This window comes from Anabrus simplex, chromosome 8, assembly GCF_040414725.1.
Source record: "Anabrus simplex isolate iqAnaSimp1 chromosome 8, ASM4041472v1, whole genome shotgun sequence".
Taxonomy (NCBI): Eukaryota; Metazoa; Arthropoda; class Insecta; order Orthoptera; family Tettigoniidae; genus Anabrus; species Anabrus simplex.
The window spans coordinates 104,237,625-104,251,355 of NC_090272.1; the positions used below are offsets into that span (position 1 = coordinate 104,237,625).

General features: G+C 37.9%; 1 protein-coding gene across 5 annotated transcripts in view; it reads right to left on the reverse strand.

Annotated features, from left to right (window-relative positions):
- Positions 1 to 13,731, reverse strand: part of Moe (Moesin) — a 310,308-nt gene that overhangs the window by 21,513 nt on the left and 275,064 nt on the right. For all 5 annotated transcript variants that reach the window (XM_067152408.2, XM_067152409.2, XM_067152411.2 and 2 more), the window contains 2 exons: positions 10,183 to 10,266; positions 9,597 to 9,743 (listed from right to left, as the gene is read on the reverse strand). In XM_067152408.2, the coding sequence (XP_067008509.1) occupies positions 9,597 to 9,743; positions 10,183 to 10,266 (231 nt within the window). The remainder of the gene's footprint in view (positions 1 to 9,596; positions 9,744 to 10,182; positions 10,267 to 13,731) is intronic.

Below are 13,731 nucleotides of genomic sequence, written 5' to 3' on the forward strand. Positions count from 1 at the left end.
CTACTTCTCATCCAAGGTGTGCTGCTGTTGTCAGTCCACAGGAAAGAATGGAGTGGCGTGCGTCCGGACAACAATGAGTTAAGTACATCTGGTTTTCCTCCCCTATTCTCTATGCACTCCCACACTGAATCGGTTTACTTCCTTCGGGGTCTTCCTCGTGGTCTCTTTCGTGTTAACTTCTCTGAAAAAGCTTTTTTTGGCACACCCTCTTCTCCCATTCTCACCATATGCCCATACCACTTTAGCTTTGTTGTTTCTATCCCGTCTTGAAGTTTCAAGATTCCTGTCCTTTTCCTTATCTCTTGATTTCTAATTCTAACCTTTCTGGTCTTGCCTTCAATACCTCTTAGGAATTTCATCTCCGTTGCCTGTATTCTACTCTTGTTTTGTTGTAGTCCACGAACAAGCTGCATAGGTTAGTACGGGTTCATAATAGGTTGAATATAATACTTTCTTACATTTCTACGGGATATCTTGGTTCAACAAAATACCTCTTACACTCCGGTTGAAGCTGTTATCTTGTTGTATTCTTTTCCCAATTTCCTCGGTTATCTTTCCATCTTCTGTGATCACACTTCCCAAGTACTTGAAAATTTTAACCACTTCCCAAATTTTACCGTTCAGTTTTATCTTTCCTCTTCCTTCCTTCCCCTTGTCATCACTAGGGAGCGGATTTTTATGTAATTACATAATTTTTTTTGCGTAAGATTTAACGCAAGTTACAAAGTTCGTTATTCCTATTGTGCATCCCCAAGTGCAAAAACTTAATCTTATTTCATAAAAAAACCCCACATATTTTCACATTTCAAAATGTAAATACATATTTTAAGAAAATCTATAATAAGCACACAAATCGGCAATATTTGTTAATCAATAAAATTTAAAATGGTTCTGTGTTATAAAATAAGGATCACGTTTTCATTTTACGATTATAATATTGTTTTTAACAGTGTATTTAACATCATATCTGAATGTTTCGGCTATTTACAGACTTCCCTCCAGAAGTTCTAAAACTTGCTGGTCACTGGATACGTCGTTACATTTAGACAGCGATTTGATTTGCTGCACAAAACGTTTCCTTGCATGATGTCGTTCCAACTCTCTTTTACGAGTCTGGTTTTGTTTATAGAATATCAGCGAAAGGCAATCACGGAAAGATAAGGTGACGGGTAATACAGGTACGACATGGGACACTGGGAAGAATATTGCCCCACCATTAGGTAGTGGGATTTCATCACTCCTAAGAGTAAGATTAGCTGTTCGGTTCCATATATCATTCCTGTGGTCGTGTGATTTTGTATGGATTTCTAAGAAATATTTCCTTCAGTGTCCGCTGCTATTCCTTTTATTGAAACAGCGATTCACCGTAAATGCCGTAACCTGCAAAATAATAATGCCAAAAGAGAAGTCAAGTACAAGGTCGCGTCTTCAACAATATGTAGTGGAATTTAAAAGCATTTTCACTACCAATGGAAAAAGTATTATTTTGCCAACAGTGTGGTAAAACAGCAAGTGCAGATCAACTTTCTCAAGTAATCCAGCATTTGTCTGGAAATAAGCACACTGCGGCTGTTTTGCGTTTGCGACAATTACTAATAGCTAAATCAGCTACTTCAAATGCAGGCCCATCTAAATATTCCCAGTATTATTTAGATGTGTGCAGAGCATTTGTTTACGCCAACATTCCTCTGGGCAAAATAAATAATCTGGGACTGAGAAATTTCCTAACAAAGTACATTAATTATGAGCCTCCAGACGAATCCACATTAAGGAAAAACTATCTCCCAAAATGTTACAAAGAAACCTGACAGAGAATTCAGGCAGTATATGATAGCGAAATACTGTGGGCGAGCATTGACAAAACCACTAATTCAAGCAGCAGAAAAGTAGGAAATGATATAGTTGGTGTGTTGAATGACAAAACTGCTTGTAAACGTTCTTATTTGCTAGCGTGTAAAGAAATGCTTGCTGCAAAGCATGTCACTGTAGCTAGGTTATTCAATGAAGCCATGCACTTTGGCCAAAAGGTATAAAATACAACCATGTATTACTTTTCCTTACTGATAGTGGAGCTTACATGAAAAAGGCAGCCGAAGGCCTTTCTGTGAGCTTTCCGAAAATGATACACGTAACTTGTGTTGTTCATGCTCTACACAGGTTATGTGAAACTGTGCGGGCTCAGTATCCTCAAGTGGATAAATTAGTGTCTAATGGCAAGAAAGCCTTTGTAAAAGCACTCTCAAGAATTGATCTGTTTAAAGAGAAAACCCAGATCTTGCGCTTCCTCCTCTGCCTATTGTTACGCGGTGGGGTACCTGGCTTCGCGCTGTGATATACTACGCAGACAATTTTGAAAGTTTTGCATCCGTTGTGAATGCACTAGATAAAAATGATAAGTCATCAAGTGAGATTCAAGAGGTACCGAAAGACAGTTCTTTGAAAAAATTGTTTGGCATTTATATCTACCAATCTAAGATTCTTGTGTAAAACTATAGACATACTTGAAAAATCCACTAACCTGTTGTCCGAAACAGTGAAGGAAGTACGCGCTGTTGAAAATAAATTAGATTCACTCCCGGCTTCGTAGGTACAGGGACTGTTAAAGGTCAAATTTCAAAATTTGTTCAGGAAAAACAGAGGATTTCAAACAATGTGCCAAATTTCTAATCGCCCATGTTGGCGAAATTGATGGCGTTAGTGTTGACATTCCTCTCTTTAACCATGCACGTCTGACTTCCTGTGATGTGGAGCAATCGTTTAATTTAATTCAATTTATTTCTTGCTACAGGATTTTCGTCCCAATTACAGCAGCATTCTTTGTGAAACACAGAGAACTTACAAATAATTATTACTTAATATTACCTAGCCTAACTTATCTATTCTAAACTAATCTTAACTCTCTTGGTGCCAGGTGGTAGTGCAAGCACCCACCCTTTAAATTGCCAAAGCCGATCTGGTCAGACTTCAAAAATCCACTCTGAAGTTGCCAGAGCCAATTACATCGGCCGGCTTAAAATTCTGTGATGTACATAATTTTGAGGCAACCTATAGTGACGTGCATACTTTTGTTACAACCTGTAGTAAAGGGGCTACAAATTATTTTGTGCCTGACCTTGCTTTGGAAGTTCTAAGACGGTGTTATAGCATTCACAAGAGTCGTTTACCATGTTTACAAATACCGCTAACCGGTCAGTATGAGATTACTCCTTGCGGTGACAGTAAAATGGCAAGTTGTTCACGTGATAATTTTTCAGCAGGTGTTGACGATAAATTAATGCAGTATTTGGAACAATGCGTAGTTAACGCTGATGATTTATTGGATAGCGATAGTGAATTAAGTTCAGAGTAACGACGATCTGTTTAACAGGCGAAGCCTGCGGAATCACCGCTGCTAAAGAAGAGACGTTTAATTGTTTCTGTTACGGAGTTATCCGTGGAATGCAGAGGTGAAAGAAGGTGCAGGCTGGAATGGGTCTAATTACAAGTCCGAAAAATGAATAAAAAATTTCAATAAAGGTTATATTTTCAATAGACAACAAGATTTAACAAATTTTCACTAGGTGAAATAACAATGAAAAATCAGGTACAATTATAACTTTACATACGAAAGCACAAGTTAAGGGATCTTTACAAATTCTGGGCTTCGAGCCCCAAGTTTATAATTCCTGAGCCCTCAGCTCACAACCACAAATTACCAAAGGGCAGAAAACCCCTCATTACATGCAGCACTTGCTCCCAACTTTTAACCTCAAGCCTCCCAGAGGCACTTTTTTTTTTTTTGTTTTTGTTTTTTTTTTTTTTTTTTTTTTTTTGTTTGCTAGTTGCTTTTACGTCGCACCGACACAGACAGGTCTTATGGCGACGATGGGACAGGAAAGGGCTAGGAGTGTGAAAATAGGAAACCACGGGAAACCATTTTCAGGGCTGCCGACAGTGGGGTTCGAACCTACTATCTCCCGAATACTGGCCACACTTAAGCGACTGCAGCTATCGAGCTCGGTAGAGGCACTTTTCAAACACAAGAAAGAGCTGACCCGCTTTCAATCTTTCAAGCCTATTAAAGGCAATACAATGCTTTACAATCACTTGCCATAGAGGCGCAACTTACAAAAAATAAATGGGGGTATCTCGTACCCAGCCTACAGGGCCTTAAAGGAAAAGTCCCAAACTAGGGAGGTGACTCATATAAGAAAATTTTAATACATTAAGAGTAGAAAATCTGTTATGAAAACGTAGTCACCTCAACTCAAAATGAAGGGGAGCTTGAGAGGGTAAAGCACTCTCTATCCCCGATTTTCAGTTAAAGTAATAAGAAACTTTACATAAGCCGGCACAAGTTACATTTTTAGAAAGGTAGTTTACATTGAAAAAGTTTCGGACTTTCCCCGAGAGCTAAACTGCTGAGCTAGCAAGAAATAAAGATGTTAAAAGGCCATTACCTTGTAGAAGAGCTGCTGGCTGATGAAAGAAGCGCTTCCCGCCTCCTCCTATACTTCCATACACTAAACAAGATGTTGTACGAGTGGCCGAGAGACAAGAAAATCAGCAGTTTTTATGCTCTCGGAGAAGATTCGAGACCTTTCATGAATAATTAAGACACACCCACATGCGTTTATTGGCTAACTAAAATTTACACAAAAAATTGGGGAAGAAGGACACAATTGGCTGAAAATTAATGACAAAAATATTTGATTGGCTAACTTCAAAACTGGCGGAAAGAAAAGATTTATATTGCCAACCCACAAATGAAATAACGAAATTTAGTTATAGGAAAACTTACGAGTATAAAATATCTTCAAGAAAAGTTCCGTCACTTCGCACCAGGGTGCATGATCATAGTTTTTGGTAGAGACATCTGTGAGAGAATGTCCACACTTCTTGATAATTAGTAAACAAAAACAATTCAAAATTAACACAGTGACATCTTCTGATAAACGGTTGAATTAATTCAGTTTTAAAGTTCAGAGTTTTAGCTGTAGAGGAGTACCTCAAGACGGAAAATTCAAATGTGCGGCGTATAGGTGTACCAACCGGTACAGTTTCTAACGGCACTAAAGCTACTCTGAATATGGTGGTAGATGAAACTAGTGATAACAAAGATTATGTCTCTGGAGAACATTTTGTGGAAATTTGTCCCCAATGAACCTGACAACATTCCTCAACCTCCTGGCTCCTTCAAAAGAACTTCTTGGACCTAAACATGCCCATATCATACTTCAATTTACTTTTCACTTTCTCTCTTCTAAATCTTATAGTCACATATAGTCCTCTAGCATCCGGTCAGTAATGTGTTAATAGCGTCACTCCAGAGGAGTGTGGCAAGCATTTCCATTTACGGTCATCACCTAACCTAGATTTACCGCACACATATTATGAAAACTTACTTCAAGCTCCCTGTAGAATAATAACCTTTTCACTATAAATTTACATGGAATAGCTTTTCTGGAATTTGAGAAGACGAAAAAATACGTAACCTAACCTCTGAAATTAGTATCTTGAGAAGAAGTAACACATTCTTATTTTATTTCAGTACATAGTATTAAAATTAAGCAATTGTTTACTTCTGCCTTCATTTCTAAGGAGTTAACAACTGCTGTCACTGTACTTATTGCGAAAACATGTTTTCCTGATGTTTGTTTAGAGTACACCAGTCAGAGTTGTAAGGAGAGTTCTGGCTCCCTCAAGATCGACTCGCTCATGCGTAGTGAGGAATCGACACGGAAGATGATCGCATTCAATATTAACGCTGGAGTAGTGTGTGTTAATATCGATAACGGATAAAAACTAACACACCCGAATTTGCCCGCATTAACGGATGAATCAGTAAAAGGGTTCTCATTGTAACCAAACAAAACTACACAGATTAATATAGGAATTTTCGAAGGGCATAATAATACTGTCATTAAAATGGGTTCTCTTCTACTGTACGTCTACTACAGTGGCCGCGGTCTGATGTGTATCCGAGTCCAACCTCTCACTCTAGCCCTAAGTGCCCGTGCTGTAAATTCCTCTTCTGCCTTGTGTTATGATTTTATGTTTTTAGCATAGATCAGTTCTAAAACACGTTTTCTCAAAAAAAAGGAGAGGAGTGTCTCCCTCAATCATATGACAGAGCACAATGTTTACGTGTCAGGCCAAGCAGAGTAACTGGAAACTTGCACAAGGCAGTGCACAGTTAGTCGCGCAGAACACAAATTGAGGCCCTTCCCCAGAGGTATTCCGTAGTAGGAGCATAGGAATGAAAAGGGGACACCAAACAAATAAGCCCAAGGGATCAAGTTTTAAGAATCATGACATATATTGTAACAACATCAAAAGAAAGCTTATAAACACGATACATAGCAATTGAAACTCAATCTTTGGTATAGGTCAGGTACTGGAATAGTAGACATGTTAGAAGATTATGTTAAGAAAATAAGGCATATGTACAAGTGCTTTGTGAGAATTATAAACAGATGACAAGATTCAAATAGTTACAATGGTATCAATATCGTAGCAAGGACGTACCCTGAATGTACTTCAAAAAAAATATTACTAGTGGAATGATACATTCAGTAAACATCGGGATAGCAATGCGAAGAAACCACCACATCTATATTTCACAATATTTAATCCCCCGAAAACGAATTTCATTTAACTAGAAGAACAAGTTGACATTAATTTTAAAACTATTAAATAGAAGAAGTTATGAAAATTCGCAGACCATTACTAATCTTTTAGTGCATTATTAATTTCTCATAGAAGAAGAAGAATAGGAAGGAACAAGGTCATACACCGGTAGGAGAGGTAGGGAAAATGGATAATGTAAAAACAAGCACAGGTAAGGGCATTAAGGGAACAGGCTGGGATCAGGCTGCAAAACCCCGTTGAAGGCTATGTTCATTTCAACAAACAATGTAAGGTTTGAGCTCGCTTACTGGTCCTCCAAGGAAAACTCCCCAATCACAGTTGTCAATGTTCACAGAAATGAAGGAAGTGCTCCATAGTGTAAGTAAAGTCCAAAAGGGACCGAAATTTTAAAAGCTTGATATTTGTAACAAAGTCTGTGAGGAGCTAGAAAGAGTATCAACATGAATATGCAAAATAAAACCCGAGTCTGCTCACCCAGCGAGACGAAGAAGGTTCCCACACAGGTTAAATAAGTCAGCACGGACCAGCCGCGGACGATATAAAACTCCCACTGCTTACAATAGCATAATGCCCACACCTGATCGTCGATCAAGGCGAAACGGCAAGTTTATATAGGCCGGAGAGCAAGGCGTGGAATGTGCGGGAACAATGTCAGGGGGTGGCGGGGAGAGGAAAGCAAGCACACACACAGTCGTGAGGCAGACAAGGCAACAGATGGATGGTAAACGTAGCAGTCCAACGTCACTAGTGATGAATATGTACGAGGTAAGAAAACATATATATCGGGAGCACGTTACACTTGAAGCATCCTTAGCAAGCTTATGACATTTTTCATATGTTCTTAATGCCCTATAACCAAAACAAATATAAATAAATATTTGAAAATTTTAACATTTCCTTAACGCTAAATGCAGGTTTTGCCCTATTGTGAATTATGTTAAATCTAATAGAAAACTGCATCGCTCTTATGGAATAATTTTTGGGACTTGAAATGTCTTCAGTTAAATGCAGGTTTACGCTAAATCGAGGTCACGCAAAATCAGCGTTATACTGTATTACAACATTCCAGTAATATTCATTTCTTCCTGTAAACAATTTAGTATCAAGGTTTGTGGGGACAAGTAGAAAAGGAAAATGTACTTCATAAAACGCTTAAAATTTATGCTTCTGGAAACCAATGATCAGGGATGCACTGTATAGACTGAAGTGTGCTGATCTTATACCTGAATTCCTTTGGTGGCAGTGGAGACTGGAAAATGTCAACATAATTGTGTCTTGTTTATTTATTTGGCTTTTAATACCAGGAGTATCGAAGGACATGTTCGGCTCATCTGGTGCATGTCTATTTGGCGCCCTGTACGTCTGGCTGTGGGATGATTATGATGTAGGGTGAGGTTGAAATCTGTAGGCTAGGTACAGAACGCTTCTGTCCAAAAACACCATGGGGTCTGCTCAAGACTTAACCCTTTCCCACCCGCATTTTCACTCCGCTTATCCCCAGATTTCAACCTATTATTTAGAAAAAAACTGAAACAGACCGTATTGTTTCAGAAAAAGTTAAATACAGTAAAAACTATTGGTCACAATGAATTCAAATTTTCAATAACATTAGAAAATATACCATCACATCCATTTCTCTGTTTATTGAGTCATAATGTGCCCCCCCCCTGCTCCTCGTGATACTCGACACTGAGACAGTCTGCATTTGTCACATTCCCATGTCCTGAATCCCTCTAAACCAATAATCACGTGATTTTGGAAGTGGAATGATGCCCATGTATGTAAGATTTTATTTCATCTGGGCAAGGGTTTTCCCGTTCTGTTTTTATCTTACCGGAATGCGACTGTTTGAAGGCTGCATTCTTATATGCGCAGTAGGCTATGTCACTGAATAGTTTTTCTCCTCCTAACATACGTAAAAACAATCTCTTTCCCCTAATACTCTTTCCGAATTATGCGCAGGTTCAACATCATCCATTTAATCATTCGGAGTAACGAAACGTAATATTTGTGTTACCTGAATTGCCGTGGCATCGCCATCAGGTCCGATTTATCGATATTCGTTTTCATTCATATCACTGTTATCACTAAAATTATCTTCGTTGATACATTATTCACTCATTAAAAATTCACCTGCACCCCTACTCAAGGATTCTGTGTCACTTTTTTCGCCCATATCCAGCTCAGTTTCAATACACGCGATATTCAATCCCGCCATGTTTACGGACTAAACAGCTGACCCGCGCTCGCGGAAGTTCAAGACCGTTGCCTAGGCAACGTCAAGACAGATTATCGCTCTTCCTTTATTCCCTAAGACTTGTAGATTGCACTTCGTGTTCATAAATGCCTTATAAACACTTCTCCGATGAGAAAAATAAAAAACTGTCGCACAGATCGCAGACGAATGCAGATAATGCAGCCGGGCGCTTTCGGGCGCTAAGGACCGGAAGGCTAAATGAACAGTCGGGCGCTTTCGGGCGCTAAGGGCCGGAAAGGGTTAATGTCTTCATCTGATGGACAAATTGCCATCACCAATTGCATATAACCTGAACTCCATACGAAAAGTGTAAAAAGGTTTGGAATTTAATTCACGCTTTTGGCACACAATCTAGCAATTAATAATTGTATTGGAAAATTTATGATGTCCAATAGCGGACCAACTATATTGGTATTATAAATTTACTCATTCGGAACAAATATTTCACGTTCCCTATGGGAATCAACATCTTTATCATAGAAATTGTATACCGCCACCTCTCCTACCCTGCCGGCCAGCATTCTGATCGTGGAATTTTTCCCCGCCAACTGGACTCAAACCTGCTAACCACGATGCTGCACCATAAAGACTGAGCCTTAAAAGAACGTGACCACCATGCAGGCTAGAAACTAAGAGCAGGAGTAGTTTTCATTTAATGGAGAAAAAGACAACCAGATTAGCTCTATAAATATTAGGATAATTAACTTACTTATCATCCTGCTCATAGATGTTTAAACCGAGAGCATCTACCCCAAGCCATAGATCAGTTCCTTTCTTGTTACGAATTTCAAAATAATTGACTCCATACATCTCCAGATCTTGACCAATCTTCAAATACTCCATCATTGAGTCTTCCCTGTTGAGTAGATAAAAAATTAAGGCGTGCAAAACTCTGGAATATACCCAATTTTCAAAAAAAATTATTTGCAAGATTCAACACATAGTTCTAAATATCTATTTTATCTTACACTAAATGTATTAAATAAATAGTATGACAACATAATACTTCAATACTGACAATAAGAGATTCTTTAGCAAGATAGGGTCATTAGTTTTGTCACTTTTGATCTGCATGTGCACAAATAAAATAATACTACTACTACTACTATATTTTGATGTAATAACAATTTGTTTTTCTAAATTTGCAGCTCCTTGGTGCAATGCTACACCAATGGACAGCTATGCCAGTGTATAAACCTCTATCCAGTAAATGTTTCTGTATTTAATTCTATACGGGATTTAATTTGCAACTCTGTTTTAAATTCCCTCCAGTTCCCCTTGCAAATACAACTTACCGAAGCATTCCTTTGTGTTCATTCCACCAAGTTGTAATACTCTGTTCCCATTCCTCCCGAGACATCTTGTGTTGATCCATAACCCTGGAACATGAATTTAGCAAGCATTAAATCACATTTGTTACAAAGAAATGTAATGAAAATTGAAGTCCTATACAGAAAGAAAGCAAAATGAATAACACACAATGAACACTGATGTATTAGCTAGGACTGTTAAGCAGTACCATATGGCTGATAAAGCAGGCATGAGGCAGTTTCTAAAAACTAACTATGATCGGTGGAAAACGGTAAATAAAAATGTAAACAGACTCTGGGATGGGTTTAAAGAAATTGTTGAGGAATGCGAAAACAGGTTTGTACCTTTAAGGGTGGTAAGGAATGGTAAAGACCCACCTTATTATAATAGAGAAATAAAGAGACTAAGAAGGAGGTGCAGACTGGAAAGAAATAGAGTTAGAAATGGCTGTGGAAGTAAGGAGAAATTGAAGGAACTTACTAGAAAATTGAATCTAGCAAGGAAGGCAGGTAAGGATAACATGATGGCAAGCATAATTGGCAGTCATACAAATTTTAGTGAAAAAGGGAAGGGTACGTATAGGTATTTTAAGGCAGAAACAGGTTCCAAGAAGGACATTCCAAAAATAATTAATGAACAAGGGGAGTGTGTATGTGAAGATCTTCAAAAGGCAGAAGTATTCAGTCAGCAGTATGTAAAGATTGTTGGTTTCAAGGATAATGTCGAGATAGAGGAGGAGACTAAGGCCAAAGAAGTAATAAAATTTACATATGATAACAATGACATTTACAATAAGATACAAAAGTTGAAAACTAGAAAAGCGGCTGGAATTGATCAGATTTCTGGGGATATACTAAAGACAATGGGTTGGGATATAGTACCATATCTGAAGTACTTATTTGATTATTGTTTGGTCGGAGGAGCTATACCAGATGAATGGAGAGTTGCTATAGTACCCCCTGTGTATAAAGGAAAGGGTGATAGACATAAAGCTGAAAATTATAGGCCAGTAAGTTTGACATGCATTGTATGTAAGCTTTGGGAAGGCATTCTTTCTGATTATATTAGACATGTTTGTGAAATTAATAACTGGTTCGATAGAAGGCAATTCGGTTTTAGGAAAGGTTATTCCACTGAAGCTCAACTTGTAGGATTCCAGCACGATATAGCAGATATCTTGGATTCTGGAGGTCAAATGGACTGTATCGCGATTGACCTGTCTAAAGCATTTGATAGGGTGGATCATGGGAGACTACTGGCAAAAATGAGTGCAATTGGACTCGACAAAAGAGTGACTGAATGGGTTGCTATATTTCTAGAAAATAGATCTCAGAGAGTTAGAGTAGGTGAAGTTTTGTCTGACCCTGTAATAGTTGAGAGGGGAGTTCCTCAGGGCAGTGTTATCGGACCTTTATGTTTTCTTATATATATAAATGATATGAGTAAAGGAGTGGAATCGGAGGTAAGGCTTTTTGCGGATGATGTTATTCTCTATAGAGTGATAAATAAGTTACAAGATTGTGAGCAACTGCAACGTGACCTCGAAAATGTTGTGAGATGGACAGCAGGCAATGGTATGTTGATAAACGGGGTTAAAAGTCAAGTTGTGAGTTTCACAAATAGGAAAAGTCCTCTCAGTTTTAATTACTGTGTTGATGGGGTGAAAGTTCCTTTTGGGGATCATTGTAAGTATCTAGGTGTTAATATAAGGAAAGATCTTCATTGGGGTAATCACATAAATGGGATTGTAAATAAAGGGTACCGATCTCTGCACATGGTTATGAGGGTGTTTAGGGGTTGTAGTAAGGATGTAAAGGAGAGGGCATATAAGTCTCTGGTAAGACCCCAACTAGAGTATGGTTCCAGTGTACGGGACCCTCACCAGGATTACCTGATTCAAGAACTGGAAAAAATCCAAAGAAAAGCAGCTCGATTTGTTCTGAGTGATTTCCGACAAAAGAGTAGCGTTACAAAAATGTTGCAATGTTTGGGTTGGGAAGAATTGAGAGAAAGAAGAAGAGCTGCTCGACTAAGTGGTATGTTCCGAGCTGTCAGCAGAGAGATGGCGTGGAATGACATTAGTAGACGAATAAGTTTGAATGGAGTTTATAAAAGTAGGAAAGATCACAATATGAAGATAAAGTTGGAATTCAAGAGGACAAACTGGGGCAAATATTCATTTATAGGAAGGGGAGTTAGGGATTGGAATAACTAACCAAGGGAGATGTTCAATAAATTTCCAATTTCTTTGAAATCATTTCGGAAAAGGCTAGGAAAGCAACAGATAGGGAATCTGCCACCTGGGCGACTGCCCTAAATGCAGATCAGTATTGACTGAAAAAAAATTTTTTTTTTAAATCAGAAGATACAGCATTAAAAGGAGTGGACAAGGACAATTTCCACATCTTCATATACTGCCACCTTCAAATAGGTTCCATCATCATTGTCATCATCTCTAGTTTTGTCCACAAGTAGTACATCAAACATCATCTTTCGTAGGTAATCTGTTTGCATCTGTATCACTTAAGTCTGAATGAAATTAGGGTGTCCTGTAATCTAGCAAACTGACCAAGTCAGTGGCTTCTTTTTTTTTTTTTTTTTTTTCCTATGTTTTAAACTGCTTGACCAAAGTTTCCTTCAGCTTGAATTTGAGTGGTTACTTCATCTATTGAGTGAACTGCTGCTGAAGCATTTGACTTCAGTCATCAGTTACTTTCATTCCAAAATAATGTGTCCTGTTGGCTGTCCATTTCTTAGGATGACCATCATGTCTTTTTCTACACTAAAAATGCGGCCATACTCCTTGGCTACTGCTGTCCAAACTCTCTCCTCATCAATCCACGTTCTTCTATAGCCAATTATTTCAATCCTCTAACTTGTTTCTGCATCCCAGCTTCATCAGGAAGGCAGGCTTCAACACTTATCAAAGGGCCATCATGACAATTCTTCATTTCTGCAGTGCAAAGTATAGAATAAGAAGAAAGTTGGATAAACATAGGAAGAGCAAAGAGACAAAGGTAATGGCAATGAATACAAATGGTATTTCTGTATACAACATAAGTTATAAGTAAGGTTAATGGACCCCTAACCTGTAAGAAAAATAAGTTTATAATACCAGTTGTAAACAAACAACTTACAATTCCTATACTGAATTATGAAATACAGTGAAAAGGCAATAATACATATGCGTATCTTCATTATAGACTAGTACACTTTTCAAGCAAATTTTTGTACAAGTATTCATTATCATATTAAAGTTTTAATTAATTTAGAAACATTGTGATGAACTGTAAATTTTGCTTCAACATGTCATTTTTTAACATATTTTAGAATAATTTTCAACCAGGTACCTGGTAAAATTGAGGTTTTGATATTGACTGAGGATGCCCTATAAGAAGGGGTGAAACATGTCTCAACTTATATTTTTAAAATGTTTTAACTCATATGTTAACATTCTGAATTGTATTGAATAGGCGGTAGTAAAAAAAAAAAAATTTTGAACGTATATGTAGGATACTTTCAATACGGACCTA